A 24819-nucleotide genomic window follows, 5' to 3' on the forward strand; every position below is an offset into this window, starting at 1 on the left:
GAAAAATATTATTTATCATTCACATTATTGTGACTACTCATTTCTTTATTTTATATAATGATTAACAGTAGCCTACATTTTTAATTGATTTAATCCCTTAAACTCCAGCTTCTGCCTCTTCTTGTGGAAATGATACATGCTCACATGGCAAATACAATAGAATTTGGTCACTCCCTTTGTTTGCTCTCTTCAGTGAAAGAAGTGGGACTTGACTCAGCTAACAAGGTGTGAAAACCGCCATGTTTTTGCCTCATGTGAACTAGTCTGACTGTTAATTTGTCACAGTAATCAGCCATTTCTATTTTAAACACGCAAAACAAATATTCTTACAAGATTCTAACAAGGCAACATTGTGTCCACATGTCAGCACTGACAATGGTCCATAAACCTTAGACACACACACACACACACACACACACACACACACACACACGCCGGACACACACACACAAAATCAAAGGAGCTTTGATAAATGGTCCCTGATTTTCCATAAATTATAGCTATTACTGTGATGAAGGCAGAGAGTCTTACCAATTATGTTCATATTTTCAGTGAATGATGAGTCAGCAGTGATGCTCTGGTCATTGCTCACAGCTGCTCTATGCAGGATTCTTTTCTTTGAGTTCATTAAATAATTGCAGCATCACAGAAGCAGAAACAGTATGCGTCTCCAGTAACTTCATTATATAATCATTAAATATTGCAACACTAAGTGTTTTTCTTCATTTACATACATTCATTTTTTATACTGTACATCTCATTTTCTGTATTTTTAGTTTGTGTGTATTAATAATGTAAGTGTTTCTAACCTCAATATAAGGAGAAGAGGTCAGTAGAGCAACCAGTCAGAGGCTGGTATATATTAAGTCTGTCACTGACAGTATAACTACAAATGAAACAATCAGAAAATTGGATCTGATTGATTGTATTTATTGATTTTTTTTCCCATTCCGAAAAAGCACAATTCACTGTTTTAATGTAAAGCCATACATTTTATAAATGAGACCTCTGATTATCTACAGTCAGCAAATTAAATATGTTCACATTTCATATCAATATGTACAGGTATGGCTAGATGTTGCTTAGAGTGATGACAGTCTGTCTGTGATGGCCTCCGATTGGTGCTCCAAAAGGAGGGGCGGGACTTGTGGTTCCAGGTGGCGTGATGGACATGCGTTGAGTTGCTCATGGTCTGTCTGCAGGAAGAAAGAAAGCTTTAGTTTTATTTAGATTATTCCAACAAAAAAGACACTTTAAAAAATAATTTTCAGTTCATAAACAAATGCATGTAATATTATAGCAGAAAAGTTTAAAATTGCATGCAGAATCCAAAATAAATGTAATTCATTTTAATTTTTATGTATTTTTTAACCTTCAAAGTTCTGTACTAACATTTAAACTTTAAAAGGAACATTACATTTAGTAAGAGTACATTTAAACAAAAGTATACACATTTAAAGGCAGTTGGGATATAAAAATGAAAATATAGACATAAATATCAAAAATTATTTAAATTGCTGTTTAAGACGTAGGTTTTTATATAATTTAGTTTGCATGGAATATTGCATGAGATTTTTTTTAATCCTGTAAAATTTGTCAGTGTGATAATTGAACTCAATAAATACATTTCAACTGAAGTGATTTTGATATTTGTCTGAGTATGAATGATATTCAGGAGTAAATATAAGTAATGTACACACTGAATAACAGATTTATTAAATAGATTTATTCATTTATTATAATCTGCTGAACTAGATGGGCAGAGGTTGTTTTTCACAGTGAGGATTTATGAATATAATATTTACTATGGCTATAGCCTTACTTAGATGTAGACTAATCAGTTGTTGTGATTTTATGAGTCATCCACACATTGATCTCGTCAAGGTAAGGCCTTACATAGATGTAGGGGCTGTACATATATATGTAAGCTAATCAGTTGTTGTGATTTTATGGGTGTTTATTAGCCTACATAATTATTCTCCATTTTTAGAGGGTCTGGGGCTGTAGCCCAGGTTAGCCCGTTCATTAATGTATCCCTATCTACAGAATGTGATTTTTGACAATCTACATTCTAGCAACGGATTCGAACCGGACATTGTAGTACTAACACCTTATGATCTCAGACAAACCCACTACACCATTGAAAATACTCAGATCTGTGCAAGATTTGAACCAACAACCTCATGCTTCCCCAAACAGCCTGAGCTACCTGGACTGACACACTTATGTCAGTTTTATTAGAGCTTTTCAGGTTTTATTTGGGCTTTCTTTAAAAGTAGCAACCTTGGATTGAACTCACAACCTCTGAGTGAGTGAGAAGACATCTTACCCACTGAGTCACTGGATCTTCATTGGGGACAGTGGTTTTATCACACTTTTCACTCTATCCTCTTGATGTTAGACTGCAAAAGTGTCCCAGGATCAAAGCCACAACTTCTGCTTTTGCAGCGCAGTCTTCTAACCGCCTGAAGCACCAGGAGCATCATGCTGCTTTCAGTCTGACTTGAAAATGAGTGGGCAAAGTGAGAATTGAACCCACAACCTCTAAGATTCAAAGCAGATTCAAATGTCTTGATGATCAAAACAATCACCTTAAATAATATCCACTCCAAACAAACTCAAAGCATAACCCAGTGTGTTGTTTTTTCAACGATTAAAATAACGCCAAATGTATTAAATTAGGCTTCAAAACTCAGCCTTTCTCTGCTCCCAAACGCTGTGGGCGTACCCTCCGAGTTCACGGAAACCCCAACCCCAACCCTAACCCTAACCCCCTACCAAGTGTCACCTGTCAATCAAAGTCACCACCTCTACCAGAAACATGGGAGCTTTCGGCTGCTAACTCAGCGGTTAACTCAGCTAACTGGCTCACGGTAGACTGTAGTAGTAGTAATGTGTGCTGAATGTATTTATACCTCTACAGTAGCAGGGGCGGGTTTATGCCAATCACCGCCACCTTACGTAATGCGGTGGAGATTTTCAGCCCCGCCCACTAAATCCTGAACACAGAAATCTTGAAAGTTTGTGAAGCCTAGCTCCTCAATTCAAATCTAAATGGTTGAAATGCTTTTTACACCTTTTTTTAGAAATACATTTATGACCTATTTAATGTGTACAGAAGAAAATGTCTGAATTTACTTTACACAGTCTTTAAAACATAAAACATTTAACTGCGTCTAAAAGTAGAAAAATCCTGAAACAGCTCTTTTATTTACTTCCAATTAAATTGGAACATTTATTTCCTAGGCTGTGCACAACACACACTTGCAGGGAAATGACACCTATTTTTTTTTTGTTTGTTTTTAAAAACAAGTCAAAATTATCAACATAACTTACTTGTACATGCACCCTGCAAATATTTCCTCCTGCTGCTTCACCAAACATCTATCCACCCAGTGATTCAAGCACACACCTCATATGTTGTAAATGCAACCTTAAAAAACATCACTTCTGCAACTTATCAAATCAGTCTCAAGTTCATAAATCCATGTGTCGCCATCTAGTGGACGAGTGGTGGAACTGCAACAAGTCAGTTCTGTTACATTATCTATGAAGTTATAGCCAAAACAAGTCAATCAATCACAAGTTTGATAGTTTGGTTTTGTTTTTGTTTTTTTGCTGCAAAATTTAACTTGGAACAACTATTGTTAAGACAGTTAAGTATAAGAGAAGACTTGCAACAGCTCCTAAATGTAACTGTAATCTGTTACAGTTACTTGTGAAAATGTTGATGATTAGGGTTAGGGCTTATGTGAGAGCTACAAAAATCACCAGAAATTCTTCCCAGGTGAACATAAAAGAAAATGTACTGTATTAACACACAAGAACTTGTTCATGCCTGTCTAACTCTACAGGTGCAGGTCTCTGTACAGGTACCAGAGGATCCTGATCCTTTCCCATCCCTTCCTATTCTATCCTCATCAATCTCCCCCCTCCCCATCCACGGACACCTCCTTCACCATCATCAGTGGAACAACCAGCACCTCCTCAACCTGTGGCAGCACCTCCTGCTGTTGTGAGTAACTTGGTAAAAATGAAACTTTAACTTTGAACACTCCTAACGTCATTTTTACCTCCCACTGTATATCATCACTGTTTACCCAGGACTTAAACATGAATGCTTTTTTCAAACAATGAAATAAAGACAAAGAGCAGGTGGTCAGTTTTCATTCTCTTTATTTTGTGGTGCCGCGGTGCGTTCAGGAACCTGAAGAAGCCACCCAGCAGCTCCCACAGTAGGAACAACAGAGCTTTTTGTAAGAATTATAAGATTAAACAGACCTTCCAGAGATAAAAAACAGAGCGCGTTGTGAAGATTGTCACTAGTCTGATTTTTTTTTTCCAATTCCAAAAAGCACATTTTCTGTCTCTTAGCTTACTATTATAATGCTTTTTAAATTCATTCTTCCTTTTATTTCCTTCTGGCTGCTTCAACACAGAAACCACATGCAATCTGATTTCTTTTTTAAACCAGGGTTGTCATAGCAACAAGTCTTTATTCAGTTAGCTGGGTCATAACTAAGACATCTTAATAAAGGGTTATCAAGAAATCATGGAGTCTTGGTGTGTCAGCGATCAAATAATCAAGTCAACTGGATTAGAATCAGCAGGATAAATTTGTGTAAGCTTGGATTAGTTAAACCAGGTTTAAAGGACGGGACCCTGATTAGACAACAAGTATTATGAGCCCTTCAGAGCTTTAGGCAGCGTTTGCTTGAAACTAAGGAGTGGAGGATGGGTGGAGTTACCCGCCCATCCTCTACAAGAGCTGCTGTGGTTGCTTACTTGGTCTTTATCTCTCTATTTTTAACCCTGAAAGAATCATTTCAAGTTTAACTCAATGAGATGAACTATAGAAGCACTGATGCATTTAAAGGATTGAAGTTTTTCCTTCAATTTTAGGTATCCATTGATTTCCATTTAGCTTTATACAGTATGAAAATCAATTAGCACACACTTGAAACTTTAGTTGTGTAATTATCACAGTAAACATTTGAGTCAGTTGCTTATTACTGTTACACTTGATGATTTTACAGCTCAAGAAGCTTTACATTCATACTGTTAAGAAATGAATGGAAGTCAATGGCAGGAAAAATCAATTAAAACCACAATAAAAATGGTTAGAATTGAAACCACAGCTGCTCTCAGGCTCCAAAAACAAACAAAAATGGTCATTTAGCAGCCGGGACTCCTTCAATGAGGAAAACCAGATTTTAAGCGGCAACTTCAAAAACTCTTTTTTTGCTTTTTTTAAAGGTTGTGGGTGAATAAAGCAACCTGAGAAACTTCCATTCAGTCAAGCTGTCACAACAAGCTGAGAGAGCGAAGAGAGAAACAGAGGGATTCATTAAGAGGAGGGATGTTTATATTAGCATCTTATTAACAATCAAATTGCACTTCACTAATAAGAAAAAAGAAAGAAAAAAAAGAAAGAATAACTAACTTTTTTTTTCCTCTATCTGGCCGAGTAACAGTTAGAAACATTCATATGTGTTTGATTTAGACTCTTTAGAGAATAAGTTATAGAGATGAAAACATGCAGGGGACAGAATAAAAAAAACATAAATGTATGAAATAAAAAAGGAAAGAATTTAAAGAAGTGGAAAAACAAATATAAGTTGACGAACTAGGACATGTCCAAGAATATTCCTATAAACAGGACAAGAGAGCGAGACACTGGGGGGGAAGAAAAGAGTCAATCCTAGGTTGTTTTTTTTGTAGGAAACGTTTTATATTTATAGCTTTTTATTTATTTTTTTTTTAAACCTTTTTTTTTTGTATTTGTGTTTGACAAATAGAATTAATAAAAGATAGTAGCAGCGGCAGGTTTTTTCTTTTTTTTCTGTATTTAAATTTTTTTGGGCTCTGTTTTTGTTCCAGCTGCGGGGGATGATGGGAGGTTGACCTCGGGGAACAGATCAAGTGGCACTGGGGGGGTGGTGGGGTGGGGGTGTTTTTTTTTTTTCGCGCCGAAAACCAAAACCGTCTTAAGCAGCTGACATCTGTTGTGTGTGTATGATTTGTTTTAGAATGTCGATATTTTCAAGAGCGGTGACGTAAAAAAGACTGTTTTCTCTCTGGTAACAGTAATGAGTAACGTTTCCATTAGGAGCTGCCTCAATATTGCTTTTATATGCTAATAGAAACATTGAATAAAAGCTTTCTTTGATTATGTTGCTTGTTGCTCGGAGTTGCCCATTGAAGTCTTTTGCAAAGAAAACAGTCTGAACGTCACTATTTGATAAAAACCCTGTTGATCAGCTTAAAGTGAAAGTGAAACATGATGTCGGTGTTAAGGTGGTTTTGGTAGACAGGTTTGGTCTCTAGGAGGCACTGACTGGCTGCAGAGGCGGGCAGGGGGAGGAACTGCCTTCCTGTCGGGGCAACAGGACACTGCAGACACCCAGGCCGCCTCCTCCTCCTCCTGTTGTCATCGCCCCAGTTGCAGGTGTTGACCCCTCCTGGATGGCAGAGGTGGTGGTGGTGGTGGTGACGTCTTCGTTGTAGAGGCGCTTGATGCCGTCGTAGAAGTCGTCCACCTCCATCTCCTCCACCTTAAAACACACAAGACAGACTTTTATAGTGACTCAGGAATAGAGTTGTGACTAATGATTTTTTTCACTGTCTATTAAAAAGGTGCAGTGTGTAGGATTAACTGGTATCTATTGGTGAGTGGGTAGTGAAAACCTAAATACCCCTTCCTCACCCTTCTAAAGATGTAGGAGAACGTACGGTTGCTACAAAACTCACAAAAAACAAGAAAGGCCAGTATTTGGTTTGTCCTTTCTGGGCTACTGTAGAAACATGGGGGTACAATATGGTAGTCCCCATAGAAGAGGACCGGCTCCCTAAGTAGATATGAAGGGCTCACTATAGTTTAATACACAATTAAAACATATTTATGAACATTTTAAAACAATTCTGCCAAGTCCGTTCCTCTAGATGTCACAAAATTCTACACCTTTAAAATTTTACACACTGCACCTTTAAAATTTCTACATACTGCAGCTTTAAAATTCTACATAGTGCACCTTTAAAGTTCTACATACTGTGCCTTTAAAATCCTACATACTGCCCCTTTAAAGTTCTACATACTGAGCCTTTAAAATTCTACATATTGCACCTTTAAAGTTCTACATAATTCACCTTATTAATGCACCATAATGCACAGAGAGATGGTGTTACCTTGCGCTTGGCCGAGGCCTTGCAGCGCAGCGTGACCCTCTGCAGCTGGTTAAGATGACGGAGCTGTTTGGGTGGAGACAGTAGAGCTGGGATACTGCTGTTCGTGGAGGACGAGGAGAAGGCGGAGCTCCAGGGCTGCTGGCTCCCCTGCTCCCTACCAGCAGGTGTGTGTGGTTGGGAAACAGGGGCGGTGACATGGGTGTGGTCCCTGGAAGACTCGGTGGTGGTGGTCCCTGGAAAGAAAAAGAGTAACGGAAATACATCAAATAAATACTGATTTTTAAGTACTTAGTGCTGAATAATGTCATGATGACAGACGTTGACTTTGTGTAAAATGTGGTGAAATATACTGAAAGAATAAATGAAACGTACCCAGTGTGTAGCAGGGGGGTGGGGGGTCCTGGTCCGGAGGCTGCGGGGTGGTTTGGCTCTGCAGGGGTTGGTAGATGTAGACAGTGTTTGGAGGCAGGGAAGCTCTCGGTGTGGACAGACTACGAGCCACGAGCTCTCGACTCCGAATCAACTCAGAGCTGTCGATCTGAGAGAGAGAGAGGAAGAGGAGGACAGAGGGATGAAGGATAATTACAATAACAATTCAGTATAATGATGATAATAATCATGATAATCTTATTTTAACAAAAGGAACACATTATTTAAAGCCTTAAACATTAAAAAAAAATTGTATTTAACCTGCATTATATTTAAATATTTAATATATTATATTTAACCTGTATTATATTTAAACTGTAGCAATTCAACTACATGACGAATATCCATCAAAGTGAGTTTATTAATCAGTCTTTCTTATATAATTGACCCATAACTCAGCCTATAATTTATCTACAGAGAGCATGAATGTGGTCAGTGAATTTAGAGGCAATTAAAGTCCATCCATCTTCTTATTGATTTTATTCGGCTGTTTCTTTTGTCTTTATAATCTATTTTTTAACCTAGATTTTATTAAACTCTCTTTTATTGTATTTCATCTTGTTTTGTCTCTTTAATCTATTTTAGCCTACTTTTTACTCTAACTTTTAATTAAAAAATGTTCTCTTATTATAGATTTTTATTGTAGATCCTAAATCTTTTTTATTACTTTTTTTGTTAGTCATTCTTATCTTCTCTTGTGTGCATTTGTCTCAAATTCTTCTTTGTTTTCTTTATGTTGGTCTCGGTCTACACTTGTTCTGTCTCATTATCAGCTTGTCAATCAACTGTGAAACACTTTGAACTCCATTAACCTGTATGAAAAGTGCTCTATAAATAAAGTTTGATTTCATTTCAAGTGTTTCCAGAAAAGCATAAAAACAAGAACAGTCAAATATGAGGAAACAAAACAAGAAACATTTAAAAGGAAACTGTTTAAACCTTTTCCATTTACTTATTTATTTACTTGTTAAGATGTCCTACCACATAGAAATAATCCATAATTCTGTGTGTGTTCAATATGTTGGACTCCACACTCACTGCTTTGCTCAAGAACAGAGCCAGAGACAATCTGCTTTAGAACAAACGTGTCAACTAAACTTATTGACTTTTGGTTGCATACTAAACAGATTAAACAGCTGTGCTGGCAAACAGAGAGGGGGAGGGGTTAAACCAGGAACCAGCAGAAAGTCACACAAATTCTCTCACACGTTTTTCTCTAACTTCAGTTTATCCCATATCTCTCCTCTGCTGCACTGAAGCTGCATGTTCACTGTTGATGTATTTTTTGTTGTTGACCTCACTGTCTATGTCTCAATGACAGATGTTGATCCATTTTGAGGAACTGGATCACTCTGTTCCTCCACAGAAGCTCGATATCAGCTTTCTGCTGCTTCCCCATCTACACTTCTGTTTGTTTCTGTCACATGATCCACACACTGAGAATTAAGAGCTTCTGATTGGCCACGAGTTGTACCTAATTATGAAAAACCGTACCTGTGCCTTTTTTAGCAGGTCTATGGTGAGAGCCAGCCAGTCAGGACAACAGGTCTCCAGCTCTAGGGTGATGAGGGCCAAGGCCAGCATGGATCCTCTGAGCTACAGAGACACACAAGGGACAAACCTGTTCAGTCGCCAGGCAACAAGTTGTTTAATCAAAACAAACTTGAGACAGAGGCACAAAAACGTGAGTTTTAGAGGATGATTCAGCCTTTTATTCTCACACAAGACACTGATGACGTCATTTTTTTTGTATTGGGGACACTTTGGCCTCCAGGTATCTCTTTGATTAATCACTGCGTACCTTTATGAGCGTGTGGTCGGCCAGACAGTGGTAGAGTCGCTGTGTGAGCAGGGCGAGGTGCTGAGAACGGTTCAGTCCCAACATGGAGTCCAAAAACCCAGAACGACACGACAAGACCATCGCATGGAACTGTGGGAGAAAAAGATGAGGGAGTAGAATAAAATTACAAGATTTTTTTCATTGTTCAGTAAAGTGAAAGTAACTTAAGCATGTGTAGAATGTCACATTAGGGTCAGTGGACACTCTCCAGAGAACAATTCTTCATTAAATTCGACTGCTTCAGTATTGAAAGCAGCTGATCAAAGTTGACAAAGTTGAAACATTTTTCTATCTGTAACAGAAGAGGAGCGTCTGTTCAGCACTTCTAACAAGTAGCAAAAGAATAAAAAAAAAAAAAACGAGACTCAAAGTGCCTCAGCATTTTTATGAGCCTAAGAGTTATAGCTGTTTTTTTTACATGATATCCATAGCATCATTACTCATAATAACCATGAACTACACTTCAAACCACATGCTGCTGTGGGTTAAAATGCTGAGTGGTGAAGAAAAAGGCCTTTAAAACATGACAGCAGCAGGAGATGAAGCAAGAGAAGAGTATTACTCAGCAGAATTGTCTGTTCAAACCATGCAGTAACTTCTTTTGGCCAGCAGATGTCACCAGCTGTGATTAGAAAAATCCTTAACTGTAGCTCAGATCATGTCAGATGCAGTGAGGGTGTGTTAGTTAATGTGTGTGTATGTGCGTGTATGCGTGTGTGTGTGTGTGAGAGAGAGTCGTACGATGTGCAGGAAGTCCAGCGGTGTGGCGGTGTGCAGATCCCAGTTCAGTTTGTCCAGGATGATCCGCTCCATCCTCAGGATCTCTGATGGAGAACAGCCACAGCTGCTGGAGGCAGCCAGCTCCCTCAGAGAGGGCACACACTGACAGACAAACACAAAAACACATATTTGTACTTCTACCTGAGTGAGGATACTTACTGACACAATGCATCCCCTGACCCCCAAACCTCTACTGAGCCTAAACCCTTGATGCAGTAAACTCTGACTACCTACATTTTAACATATATCCTTTTCATATTATTATTTTTTATTATTTTTCATCTTAGTGTCATGTGTGCGTCTATGTTGCGTGCACTGTGTAGTTTGTGTTCACCTCGTCCTCCTCACAGGTCTTGGCAGCCAGGAAGAAGCAGGCAATGGCGATGCAGCGCAGGTACTTTGGACGGGCCTGAAGACAACAACAATCAATCAATAAAATGTTTATACCAGTGTGCTGAAGTCCAGCTGCCGAAAGATGTACCATTTAATTGTATATATGATTATATTGTTATGTTTACAATTTCCATTATGGTTTACAGTGAACAGTAATGCAATTTTTTTTGCTTGTGTCTTAAAGCTTTGAGACTGACACTGACTGCTGAGGCAGCTGATTCACAGGACATAGTCTAATCCAAGAAAAATACATTTACACTACGCCAGACTGAACAGAAGCTCAAATTCCTTTCAACAAACATCACACAGTTTTATGTGTATCAGCATTTAAAAGCACTGAGGTAGTGAACATACAATATAAGAAAGGACTGTTAATGTGGCTTTCATGGTTTTAGAAGTTGTCTTGTCAGTGGACATTATGTGTACTCATGTACCATTGTAACTTTAGTTCATATATTATATTAGTTAAATAGAATGTGATGGGTTATGTGACAAATCCATGTCATCATAATATTTGGCTGCTGCCTCGTGTCTTCAGCTGGCTCCTAAACAAACATGCCTGAAGAATGAAGTAATTAAAGCCACACGAGACATTCTAATTCATTTTTACACTTGTTTGTAACAAAACAGCATCGATCAATCAATCGGCTTCAGCAGCACTGCGCTGGTTATTAATGCCTACATCGCAATTTCTTTCAGACTGCTCCAAACATGAATCAGCGTTTCTTTGCAGGCCCGAGGGGAGAAAGCCTAAGTCAGCAGTCTGCCTTCTACTTCAACAGTAACTGTATTGATTGATAAGTTAGTAGCTTATTTTCACACAAAGGAAGTAAAAGGTATGAAGCTTAAATGTTCACTTCTACAAACATGCACAGTCTCTGTAAAAACAACCTATCAGATGCAGACTGAGTTCAACTCCTGATAATCCTGGAACATTTCACTCTGCGGCTAATAACACTAAGGGGACATCGTGGCCCCATCAGGACGCACAGAACTGACACTTCCTGTTCCTCTGTGAGCGCAGTGTGTCGGCTTTGAGGGTGCTGTGTGAAAAGCCTCTTCATCATCCAGTCAGCTAACATTACAGAGAGCCACTCGGTAGTAACACAGCCGTGGCACTCAAAGACAAAAATAATACAGGACCTCCCACTGACCTACTGACATTAACGTGACTGTCTGGTCTGAGGGCGGTTTCCCTTTTGTTTCTCATCAGTTGAATATCAGCCCTGCACGATTCAAATTTGCAATTTTAGCAGCTCCCTTGTGGCTTAGCGGCTAAGACGCTGATCATGAACTGCAATGTCTTCTCCTTTGTTTCCTGTCATCTCTTTATTATATGCCCCCCCAATAATAAAAACAGTTTACTTTAGTCTGAAATAAGGCCTGTCTGAGCATATTTAAGCAGATTACTTTTGTGCATAACAAATAAACATACGGTTTTAAGTAAAACAGTGTCTCTAATAACCTGGTTGATATGGATTAACTGCATCATAGGAGTGGGTGATATGTATGAAATTATCTGTGACAGTATATATGATTTACAGTAATTTTTCTTTCTACAATATCATTTGAAGAAAGAAATGTATGTTGCAGGTTTTTCTAAAATTATTATTGAAGGTAGACCAGAGGTCACCAGTGAAATTTCAGAAATAATACAATTAGTGGTACCACTAGTATTAGTTGTAGCAGTATAGACTGTAGCATTTCATATATATTAATTTCTTTTTTATTCCAAAACCAGGGGTGAAATTTTCTAACCATGTTTCATTAATAACCAATAAAAACAGTATCACTTGTTAGTTCAACAGTTACTCACAGTCATAGCACTATTGGTACTTTTTAACTTACTTTGATGGGAGCCAGGAAGCGGTCCAGAATGCTAACCGCTAACACCAGGGTCTCTGGGTACATCTTCAGTTTGCTGTGGAGCTCCGTCAACCAGCGCACGGCCTCATCCCGCTGTGCAGGGGAGATGTCTGTATCCTGCAACGAGCAACAACTGTATCAACAACTTTGTCCTGCTGGACCGGGAGGACGTATGTACAGACCACTGAGACGTTTGTTCTCTTCAGGATGATCGATCATACTTATTTATCCTTCAAGACATCAGTGTTTTGCTGACAACACTCCTGTTTACATTATAACTAAATTAGAGCAGATTGACCGCACACTACGTCATTTATTCATTATTATGCTACTTTCAAGAGTAAGTGTTGATAATGATGTTATGATTATATATGTTATATCAAACCACAGTTACTTTAAACATGAAGACTTTATTGCTTGTGATCATGAAATTCTACAGTAACAGTTTCAACAGTTGAAGTGGATCATGGAATAATTTCGTATGTTGTGTTCACAGAGACCGAAGACTCTTTCATGATTAAGAAAAAAATGTTTTGGAATCTCGAGGAATCAAGTTTGTCCAGACATAAATCTGATTTTATGACTTTGAGAGAACAAAAATCATTTTCAACTATTTCTTCTCTAGACTAGGTCTAAGAAGGCAAGCCTGGAAAAAAAAGTAAAATCTAAATACAAAATCCCCCAACTACTACCTTCTGTTATGTTTATCTCTACATAACCATCCCACAGTGAAGGTTTAAAGACAAGAAAAGGGAATTGATTTGTAGACAGAGATCAGATGGAAACCCCCAAACCAACAAACCAACCCTATCACAACAATGCTATTTCAGGGAAACACTTGGCCAGGTTTCAACTTACTGCATGGCCAAACAAGCCAGACAGGACTCACTAATCCAACTGATTCACCTAGTTTCCAATATAGTGATCAATGACGCCCTTCTGACTGACATACTTCCACAAAAAGAGGCAAGCGGGATCTTTCCAAACCAGCTGGACGACCTAGGCCATGCCTACCACAGAATCTGCTCAGAGGTATTCCAAGAATTCCATTTGTTCACTGTGTGACAGCTGAAATAATTAACCCACAATTCTTCCTCACAAACTGAAACTGAAACTGTACACCAAATGTTTTATGACAGGTACGGTCTTTTGGTTTGCATACTCAGCATGCTGAGCTAGGTTTTAAATCTGATGTTAATCTGAATGTATCAACATACCTGACCTATGTTTAAAAGGTTGTAGATATCATTCAGTTTCATTATGAAAGCTTGAATACAGCTTTCTATAAAGAGATTCAAGGTTGAGGTTGCACCACACTGTATGCACTTAAACTGGATGATGTGACCAAAATATCATGAAAATCTTACATATGTCTCAACAAATCTATATAATAGAACAACCTGCCCAAAATTAATTTTTCTTCCAAATACAAACAGTTAAAATAATATAATTAGCACTCTATTTGTTTTAAATAATATGATACAAATACAAATGACAAAACAAATGGAAAAGGTCTCTGTATGGTAAATGGGTGTTTGAGAGAGAAATGTTTGACCATAAAATACCCCCACGAGCTACATGAGGTCAGGTGCTAACACCTCATGTTGGTAGCAGTAAATTACAACAATCTGGTATGAAAGGTCAATCATGGTTTGCATACATGTTTATTAGTTTGTGAAAATAGTTTCACATAAATGATAGATAGTCAAGCCCAAAGCTGCTTGCAACACCAAATTACCTGACACTCTAACCCCTCTACCAACCAAATGTCGGTTTACAAACCACAGACCTCCCATATGATGGCTGGTTCCAAGTCAAAATTGATGCTGAGGTAGAAAAACTGAAAATCTGCTGGTGAAGGGTAACAGCGTATGGCTGGTCATGGGGATTCAGTTTTCTGGGGCCACACAGCAAAACCACACTGAACAAAGACTAAAGGTTATATGCAATCATTTTTGAATGTGTAGTCACTGAAATGCAAAAACATCTTTCTGAAATATCACAACATCCAAATAAATACTTTTATATTCCTGACTTGAGAGTGACACAGAGTTGAAATCGTTAGTTTAGTGAGGAGAATGTGTAACACTGGACAGGCAGCAGGGGTCAAAGGTCAGAATGCAACTGACCCTGGTAGCCAAATAATCTGCAACTCGACACTGTTCAGCCTCACTGCGCCAAAGTCCAAACTAAAAACAACTGGTCCACTTTGAATTCACTTCCACTGCTGAATGAAACAGACATCCAAACCAGTAACTTGCTGGGGGATCCTGAAGCCTACTCTACATTTTCCTTTTTTAAAAGTGAGCACCACCAGTCTACAGTCACTGTCCATGACCCCCGCATAACATTGAGGAAGTGTGTCAATCAAGTCTGCATAACAACAAACACTGAACATTTCAAATATAATCCCTTCCTGCTTCCTTGTACCTTCCATTGCAGAGCTTTATTGTGTTCGGAATTTTGTGAGTCTGCCTACTCTACAGAGGGTGTGTTAGTCAAATTGATAAAGATCTTCTGAGTGTTCCTTCGAGAGGCCAACAGAGAACAGCCTAGAAAACCTTCCCTGAGTTGTTGGACCATTTGACAGACTGAAGTCTCGCTATTGGACCACAACGCTTTTTTTTTAGTACCACCTGAAATACATCGGCAGTACCAAGTATAAAAAACTGTCATGTACCATAAGCCGGTATCAAATGTTTGGCCAGAGTGCTTATCTTGTTTATTTTTTCTTTTAAAATTGCTGGTTCCTGATTACAATCCGAATTTTGCCAATTTTACACAGCATATAATATTTGAGAATGAAAAAGAAAACATGCTGTAAAAAAACTTGTATTTCTTAAAGCAGGGTATTAAAATATTGTTTTGGCATCGAAATATTTCAAACAATATCCAGCTCTAGTCACATTCACTTTAAGGACAAAGGCAAGTTCTTCTTCGTGGTCTCCCTGAATTCACAACTGAGTTTTAGCTTCAGCAACAAGAGAAGCTGCAGATATGTTCCACATATCTGAATTGATTCAGTGGGGCTTAAGAATCCATCTAGGACTCCTTCAGTTTGTGGACTTCCTTCACTGCTGGTGTCTTTCAACCATGTAATCCAACCAGGTCATGGTCATAGCTCTTCGTCAGATCTGATTATACAAAGTGGTGTTAGGGGTTTGTCATGGCCAGTCTGTAAGTAACTACTACAGAAGTCCATTTACAAAGTACAACTTGAGTTCAGATCAGGCAGACCGTTCTTCCAAGTCAACCCCTTCTAGGTTTCTCTAGGCTGAAGTTGCTCAGCAAAAACTACACAACGCCCTCCACATGACAATATCCAAAGATTTCAAGAAGGTAATCATTTACTCATATGTCAAAAAGCTTGACATATATTGCACTTGTCTAGTCTATCAGAATTACTTTGAATTAAAGAATTACAATCTGGCAGACCTTTCAGTAGGCAAACAACCATCTTTGCTGAACTCGAACCAAGACCTCTCAACGTGTAACCAGCCGCCATCTGCAGTCAGTTTCTTCTCTAAATTGATTATTTCTTGGGCTAAAGATGGTCAAAGTTTCAGATGTATGGACATAATTAATCAATGATATATTGGATCCCAACACAGCTTTCCAACTCTTAAGTCATGTCTGTATGATGGAGAATGCAGTGACATTGAGCAAATTAACACTTTTAAACTCTCTATTCAACTATGAAAAATTTCACACCCCCAACACTGCTGTTGTTTATGGCTCGGAGCAGACTGACTGTCTCCTTGACCCCTTACCTCAGTTTACACGCCTGTTAACTCAACCAACGGCACTGATAAGTGTCATAAATGCCTCAGTTCTGTCATTCACATCCTTTGTAAGGGCCCCTTCATTATCAGCAAAAACCCACAAAGGTGGCTGGCCCAAGGCTGAGATAAAGAGATGTTGTTCATTGTTTTGGTTAATGATGTTCAGTCAACTTTCCCCCTTTTTATTATTACGTTACATATTCAGACCCAGTGAAAACATCAGCACTGGAAAATAACAAAAAGTAGTGCTTGGAGAGAGAAAACAGTGGTTTGCCTGTTGAGCCAACCTGGCTGCACACTGGGATCCAACATATATCCAAAAACAACAGATCTGTTCCTTTCAACTAGCCACTCAACGCTGTTCTCTCTCTGTTTGCAGTCTGTTATTGTGTATATGCTTACCTTTAAAAAGTGGATTAGAGACCCGGTTACACATATACATGACATTGATTGGTGTTCTCCAGGAAGTAAAATATACCTGTGGAAACCAGGTGTCCCTAATCCCATACTCCAATAACAGAAAGACGCTTTCTCCTTCACATGACTGTTAAGAGATCAGTAACCTGGTTACTCGAGTGCATGTAAACACACTCAAGGTTAATACAAGTCAATGATTTCTGTCAAACCTCTTGCTTCTCAAAGTACCATAATGAATAAACATTTTAGTATTGATCACTATAATAACATTATATTACTGATTTTGGTCTATTTTTTTTACCTTTTTATATATATTATATGTTTAGTACTTTTCAATAGGTTATGGAAGTGCACAGCTGATCTTATTTTTCATTTTATTTATTATTCTTATATTTTTATTTAAATATAAAAGACACATTTTTTAAGAAGTTTAAGAAATAAATCTATGATGCTTCCAAAGTCAGTGAGTAATTGTGTGAAATAATCACGATCTCAACATTAACCAAAAACAGTTGTGTTTATGATTTTTACCATAATAAGCAGCCCTGGTCGATTGTGCTGCATTAGCCAGATTAACACTGGCCGAAACATGAATGTGCTGCAGTGACTCAGCAGCAGTCGATCTGGATTATCACTCAGAGATTACCGCTGTCTTAAATCCATTTAATATAAATAGCTGCATCTTTAAAATCAGCTGTGAATATGAAAACAAAGTGCAGCTGCATCAGTGTCAGGCTTAGAAATAGAACAGAAGAAGGGAAGATCTTAGGGAGATCAGAGAAGTTTGAAAAACAGAGTGCAGAAAGTAAAGATGGTTAATTAAAGCACAAGCCCATCATTAAAATTTGAAACAACATCTCTTGGTTTGTCTCCAGTGTTGTGATGAGAAAATCTTTTACAGCTGAAGCACGCAGAAAAATAATGCTTGATAAACTGTCCAGGGATAACATCTATAACAGCACAGTACAAGTTTCTCATGTACAGATTAGTGACCCAGTGTCAATCCTATTAGCTCGATTAGTATGATTAGCTTGATGAGAGGGGGCTCCGATTGCTACTTCATAGGGAGTTAAGGAAGCAACCTCGAGCCTCATGCAAGAAAGCATCCAGACAAAAATACTTGGGCATTAATGCAGGGTGGATGCACCATGAATACAAAAACCTCAATTTCCTGATTGTCTTGCACTGCACACAGCACCAATGCAGGAAGTTTATTTAAGCACTTCTTGAGAATATCTTGAGAGTAGGTTTTCAATCTGTGTTCATTTCACCAACAAAAACATGACACAAATAAGACTAAAAATGAAGATTAAGATTATAAAATGCAGCATAATCTTTGTAAACAAATAAAAACTGAATGATACTGTGAAAGCTGGACTAATGGACAATTATAGAAATGGTAAACTAATGTTCTAATAACTAAAAGGTACTAAAGGTGGTGGATGTGATTCTAATGCTACAATATAGCGTTTCACAGAAGACATTTGGACACAGTATTTGTTCTAAACCTAACACCTGTGATTCTCCTCTTATGTCAAGTCAAAATCCCTGCTGTGAAAAGGGTCTCTTACCTCAGCCAGTAAACCATTTAGATCTTCACCGAGATGTCCACTAAAGTAATATTATTGTATTTATTTTATTGAATGAAAGTCCTGTATGTGGGTGCTACAGGTAAACAGGGGCAGGGTCACTTTTGGACTATAAACATTTGGTGTACCTGCAATACTGCACGAAACCATGGACCACAAAACTACCGTTGGCGTGTATTCGGACACCAGTGTTATTGAGCAAACATTACACTGTTCTTGCTTGTGTATTGACCAGAGAAGGGAACGATGGTGAGGTTGAAATCAGAGAGAATGCCATCTCAAAACTAAATGACATTTTACTGAAATAGAATTTAACAAAAAAGACCTGACCTGAAACTAAAGTGAAAGTTGAAAGTTAACAGAGGACAACGCTAATCTGAATTAGTGGATAAAATAACTCATGTGATAAAGATGTACTGAGTGATTCAAAGTGTAATTGAAGGTTTAATGTCATTTCACAGGTATCTGATATTACGGGTGTACGTGCTCTGAGGCGTGTAAACTGGGTGAGATCAGCTGAGCCTGGTGATGGACATAATAAAACAAAAATGGCTTGTGTCAGTGGAGTCTTTGCGTAGTGACTCACTATGTGTCTGATACACTGCTGCTTTATCATTACATGTTATCTAGTGTAGCGTCTCAGAGCTGGGAATGGACTACTGACCATGAACTGTAAAGGTTTTATATGAAGGATTCAGATAGTTCTTTTTGTTAGTGACACAGGTGGCTGTGGCTTGCTCAAAGAGGAAGCAGCAGTGCAAGACTATTACAAGTGATGTGTTCTTCCTCATTTACACTTCCCAAAGGTTCACACCCATCCCACCTTGCAAAAATGTGTGTTAATAGGACAACCCAAATGTGATCTGACCACAAACCACCAACTTTTCTTTAACCAGTTGTTTACTAAACACCGGAAGGCTCAATGAGCTGTGGCCTGGGAGCAATACGCTGTGGTTTTGTTGCGATATGTGTGCTTATTACAACATTTGGACAACCATCACAAAAAACTAAAAAGGTGCAAGTCATGTTGTGCTATCATTCTAGAGACAGCTAGCCGTCTCGTTAGCTGGAGAGTTAATATCTGCAGCGTGTCTCTACATGGATACCACATTTTTTTGTTGTGGTAGATGCCGGTTGTGTTTTTGACGTTAGTGGGAGAGCGGCAAGGCACTGAAAAGAATCAGCCAAATTGGTGAAGAAAAACAAATCAATGTGTCACATATTCTATAAAATATTAATTCCTTAGTCTTGAGTTTCACCAAAGGAATTTATTGTTGAAATTATTAGTTTTTAACCGTACAAGTTCTATTATTTATGATGGTTTGTAAAACATCTGCATTCTTGGTGTTCAAAGTAATGTCAGAAAGATTAGTTACATATTTTGACTTTAAGAAACACTGAGTATAAGTTACTTAGAATAAATGTTAATGTTCCATAGTTTGTCAGTTTCACTAAACAACCTTACAGATTTAGCAAATTACTGTTCTGTACTGAGTCCTCACACTTGACACCTTCTGAATTGTAATAAATGCATTTTGTAGCACAGTTTTCTACAACTTACCTTTATTGAATTTTGGCCCTAAACAAGATGTGAGAGAGCCCTTTGAAGTTCTGAAAGCATTCTCGTCTCCATTTAGCGCTTTCACTTCAACTAATATTTCAGACTTGAAATTCCAGTCACATTTGAACCTGCTTTTTGTGTTTCGACCTGAGCCTGAACTTCGACTGTCACCAACTCCTTTCAGTACTTGCACTTCAACTGAAATGTCGTCTTGCACTTACACACCACTTACATTTCAACTCTTCATGTCCATTCAGCACTTAGAACTGTGGATATTGTCCAAAAAGCTGATGCAGTTCTGTCTACCGTACACTGAATGTCTTCTGTCCTTTGTCATTAACAGACACAGAAACGATAAGTAAGGCTATGAGCTTCAACTAATTTTATTCAGAGCTTTACCCAAAACTTTAGCTACCATCAGCACTTCCTGTGTGGCATTTTATGATCTTGGTATTGTTGATGATTAATTTAATTTTTTCTAGCATTGCCTTTTGTACAGAGACTTGGGGAATTATTTGAATATGCAGTCAATGAATCTTGATTTGTTTTGGTTGTCTGAAACTTTGAAATGTGGATATTCTTGGGTTTTAGTGAGATTTAATAGTAAATGCATAGCAGCTAAGAGAGAAAACTGTATCCACCACAAGAGCACATTTCTATCATGTAAGCTGAATGTTTCCAAATGTACTCCTTTTAAATGTGTAGAATTATACATTATGATTTGTCATGAGGCCATCCTGGTTATTGCCTAGTGTCTTGTACGCGCATACGGGCTGGGGACCAGAGAAGATGCACAATATTTGAATAAGAAAATCAATTTTAAATGCCATTTCATCTTCTTTCAGTTGTGCTGTTTCAGCTGCCCCTTAAACCTTTATTGCTTCAACTTGAGTAGTGCATACTGCTAATTTTCCATAGTGAGCATTTACACATTTGGCCTTTCCTATTTTTTATAGAGAAAATATCAATATGATTCTGCAACTACTGATAATGACAAATAATCAATAGTAGCAGCTACAGTGGACTTCTCTGCCAGATTTGGACGACTTGTTATATCATGTTCTCAAAATAATAGGACAAAGTGACTGATTGTTTTCACCTTTCACCAGTGATGTAATTACTTGATCACAACAAGGAAAACAAGCTTATTACGTTGAGACTGATGTAACTTTTTTGAGATTAGAAGAAAACTGAAAAATAAAAATCTAATCTGCTGTTTTTCTGCTACCAGACTCTGTTGAGCTTACTAGAAAAATCTGCATCCAGACGTCACATCTCTGTCAGGAAAAGACAAACACCTAACTGCTAAATGAAGTCAGCGCCTAAGTCAAACAGTGTGGCTGCAGCTGCTCAAAAGGTACAATTACACTCTTAAAGTGCCACTCTTGAAGGTTCTTTTGTTGAGATGTGTTTTGTCAGCGAAATCCATCTGACACATAATGAATGGAACACCCGGACGTAAATCCTCACCTGTGGGGAGGGCTTCTTTGGCACGTAGACCTTCCACATCTTGGCTTCCCTAGAGGCTGCCTTTTCCAGAAGAAAAGACAGCCTCTGGCGTCCCCAGGGTTCGGTGAACTTCATTCTTTCCTTCCCTGGTTGAGCCTACCTCCCCACTGGATACAGCTACCTGTACACACAGTGACACAGCACGTCAGAAGATCACATGCAAACACACCTCATCAATCCAGAACAGGTGGACTTGATTCACACGACGAAATAGTGCCTGACATTGTGTAATGACAGCATTTTGTATTAATAGCTCAGATTTAAGATTCTTCATCGTCATGTTTTGTACACATAGTCATTTATAAAGCAGTTATTTGAAAGCTGCACTGTTTACATAATGTTCCTAATGACACCTGATGAAGTTCCATAAACTGAAGAAGGCTGTAAATTGTGTCAAAAGGTCTGAAAAAGGTGGTAAGTGAACCGTAAGTTTGGAATACTTAACCTCACTGTATTAAAGCTGGTAAAGACTTGCAAAAATTACAAAATGGTGCAAAAAATAAAGCGATCTGTAGTGGACAGATGGCTACAGTGTCTTAACAGCAGCAGTTAGAACTGGGCGGCTGTGCAAAATCTAAAAAGGGATGAAATGACTGTGACTGGGTGTGTGTCGAAGGATCGGTGCGCCTGTGTTCAAGCCGTGCAGCTTCACAAGTAGACGAAACTGTTGCATGATGATGCAGGAAAATGTTCCTTCCACTAGCCGGGGATTGAGGAGAACAGAGCCAAGCAGTGGTGATCGATGTGATGAGATATACAGGACACTGTGTGACTAAACAAATGTTCTTCATCTGTCAAACAGTTTGGGATTCTGTTTATAAAGTGACTATTCCCTTAATACCACTGGGATGCATTAGGTCATTGCAGGCAACTGAAAACAAAACACACTTGTATGTATGAAATAGGGATTCAGTGATGTTGCATTGAAACAAACGTCCATGCATGCAATGCTGAATGAGGACACTGTCTGAGGAAAGCTGCTTGTAAATGGCCCTTAGTCATGTATTGAAGATGATGATGATGCAGTCAAACTGACCCAAACACACTGTTAGCTTAGCATTAGCCATTCTCTCATAGGTAAGAAACTCCCATATGACCCCATCTCTGTCCTTAACTTGCTTATCATAAACTTAACCTACATAATAGCCGGTGTTACGGTTTAATAAGTAACCGTGTTAACTGGTGACTCTAAGCAGAAAAGCATCTGTGGTTGTCGTAGTGACGGTAGCGGTTGAAAACACAAACAGAACACACAGGCTATAAAAGCTTTAATTCACTCTAATTTTATGTTCAACACAATATATATTCGTGTGGTCCTTTCAGTTTCTGTCTTACTGTTTCTGTCAACAATAAGTGTCCACGTTTCTAGGTTCTAGGTAAAGTTATTGTTTATGAGGGGGGAATATAGATTAGCAAAGTAGCTAAGTAAGCTTCTTATGAGGAGTTTAATTCTAATTATACAGCTTAATTGGTTGATTATGGGCAATTTTCCGATTGAGAATAACAGTATAAATCATAAGCTACTAACGTTATAAACAAACTATAAACGTTACGACAGGCTAAATTTAACTTGCAAAGCACATTTTAACCTACGTAAACAGTTAACGCAGATAAACACATAGACGAGAATGTATTTTAATTGGATTAAATTAAAATTAAAGGCTGCTCTCTTCGTTTTTTCAGCAGCTACCATCAACACGACGACAACCACCGACTCAGTCACCAGTTAACACGGTCACTCGTTAAACCGAAACACCAGCTAACTAACTCGCTTTGAATCGACGTTAGCTGAGTACAACCAATCAACACCTAAAGAACGACAAAGGGAAATAAACGTTCACGTTACATGCAAACATGTTAGGGAATCACACCTATCCCCCGTGTAGCAGGTGCATTGCTAAGTGTTTACATTGTAATAGCGAATACGACTATTCCCTGGAACTAGCTCATTTCTCACATTTCAGCCCGGCGTCTTAAACGGCTACATTTCAGTGTGAGCATTAATTCGTATGTTATGATACAGTTCGACAAATATTGAAAAAATTCGTCCACAACTTTCGGTGGGGGTTACATTACAGGAGTTGGGGTGTATCGGGACATTTAAATGGCTGCCACAGACCCAGTAAGTAGACGGAGCCCCGAGCCTTACCTCCCCTGTGAAGCGGAGAAAACCACAGATGGATTTCATCCGGTCCACTCAGTTCCGAGGTTGAATTACGGGCTGAAATCGGGGACCCGTTCTTCGGTTTAGTCGTCCATCCTGGCGTCCATTGGGCTAATTGTTGGGGAAAAGGGGTTATTGCAAAAATATAAAAAAGAAAAGGGGAATAGACAGATACGTCTACTTCCGAGGAAGGGACTGGGAGGGGAAGAGAGAGGGAACAGTCTCCGCCCACCTCCACGGAGAACGGGGTTATAAAACAATCATACCCTCTGTGGAATATTCCCATTATATTAATATGAGCATTCTGTATTATATCAATTTTATTTTATTATATGTATATATCACAGACAGAAGATATGATAACATGCCTCAAATGGCTTTTACTCAAGGCACATTACATTAGAAGTAAATTCAACATATAACACGCGCGCGCACACCCAGACACACAAGAGTTGTCCTATGTCACTTTTGGGGACATTACATAGACTTATATTCAGTTCCTGGGACATATAAAAATATGAATTTTTGAATTGACCCAGTGTTGTGGAGTAACTAGTTACATATAAAAGTGTTACTTAATGAAATTACAAAGTAAATGTAACTGTAATCTGTTACAGTTAATGAGAAAAAATGTGTAATTAAATTACAGTTACTTATGAAAATGTTGGTGATTACAATGGAGGTTACATCTGAAGTCACACCTTTAAGAGTTTGCTCAGGAGGGTTTTTTCCTCATTTTTAATATTTAACATGTTACTGAATACATATATTGTTTTTAATTCTTTGAAATCATTTTTTTAATATTTTGTAAATAAATCATGATATGGTCTTATTTGGAGTACACATGGGCTTAAATGGTGTCACAGAGTCAATTAAGCCCATGCCAGACTTTTGTTTATTTTTTGATCTCCCTTTATAAATCACGTCAGTATACAGTCAAAACTTTTGGTGCGTAACATCTGAAAACATTGGTTAGAAAATTAGAAAAGTAATCAAAGTTACATTACTTTAATTAAGTAATTGAACTAGTTACATTACGTATTACATTTTAAATATGGTAACTAGTAATCTGTAATCTATTATATTTCCAAAATTACTTTCCCAACACAGTCGACCCCTACAGTGAAGGGAACTGGTGGCTCTATTATGCTGTGGGGACATTTTGTCACTGCAAATCAATACAAATGATGCAACATTTGCTCAGTATGGAAATGATGTGAATCATATGCTATGACCATCCCTCCAGTAGAGTTCAGGGAATTGTATGACTTATGGAACCCCTGATAACAAAAATGAAGAAAGAA

General features: G+C 38.2%; 1 protein-coding gene across 1 annotated transcript; it reads right to left on the bottom strand.

Moving 5' to 3' along the window:
* Nucleotides 1-6228: 6228 nt before the first annotated feature.
* Nucleotides 6229-23714, bottom strand: ccni (cyclin I). Its single transcript, XM_053339803.1, has 10 exons — nt 23501-23714; nt 21313-21472; nt 12476-12610; nt 10569-10643; nt 10196-10336; nt 9416-9544; nt 9109-9210; nt 7558-7723; nt 7186-7418; nt 6229-6554 (listed from the first exon to the last, which is right to left on the bottom strand). The coding sequence occupies exons 2-10, from the start codon at nt 21424-21426 to the stop codon at nt 6324-6326; spliced, it is 1326 nt and encodes a 441-aa protein (XP_053195778.1). The 5' UTR covers nt 21427-21472; nt 23501-23714; the 3' UTR covers nt 6229-6323.
* Between the last annotated feature and the right edge of the window lie 1105 nt (nt 23715-24819).

The sequence above is a fragment of the Scomber japonicus genome, chromosome 19 (assembly GCF_027409825.1).
Source record: "Scomber japonicus isolate fScoJap1 chromosome 19, fScoJap1.pri, whole genome shotgun sequence".
Lineage (NCBI taxonomy): Eukaryota > Metazoa > Chordata > Actinopteri > Scombriformes > Scombridae > Scomber > Scomber japonicus.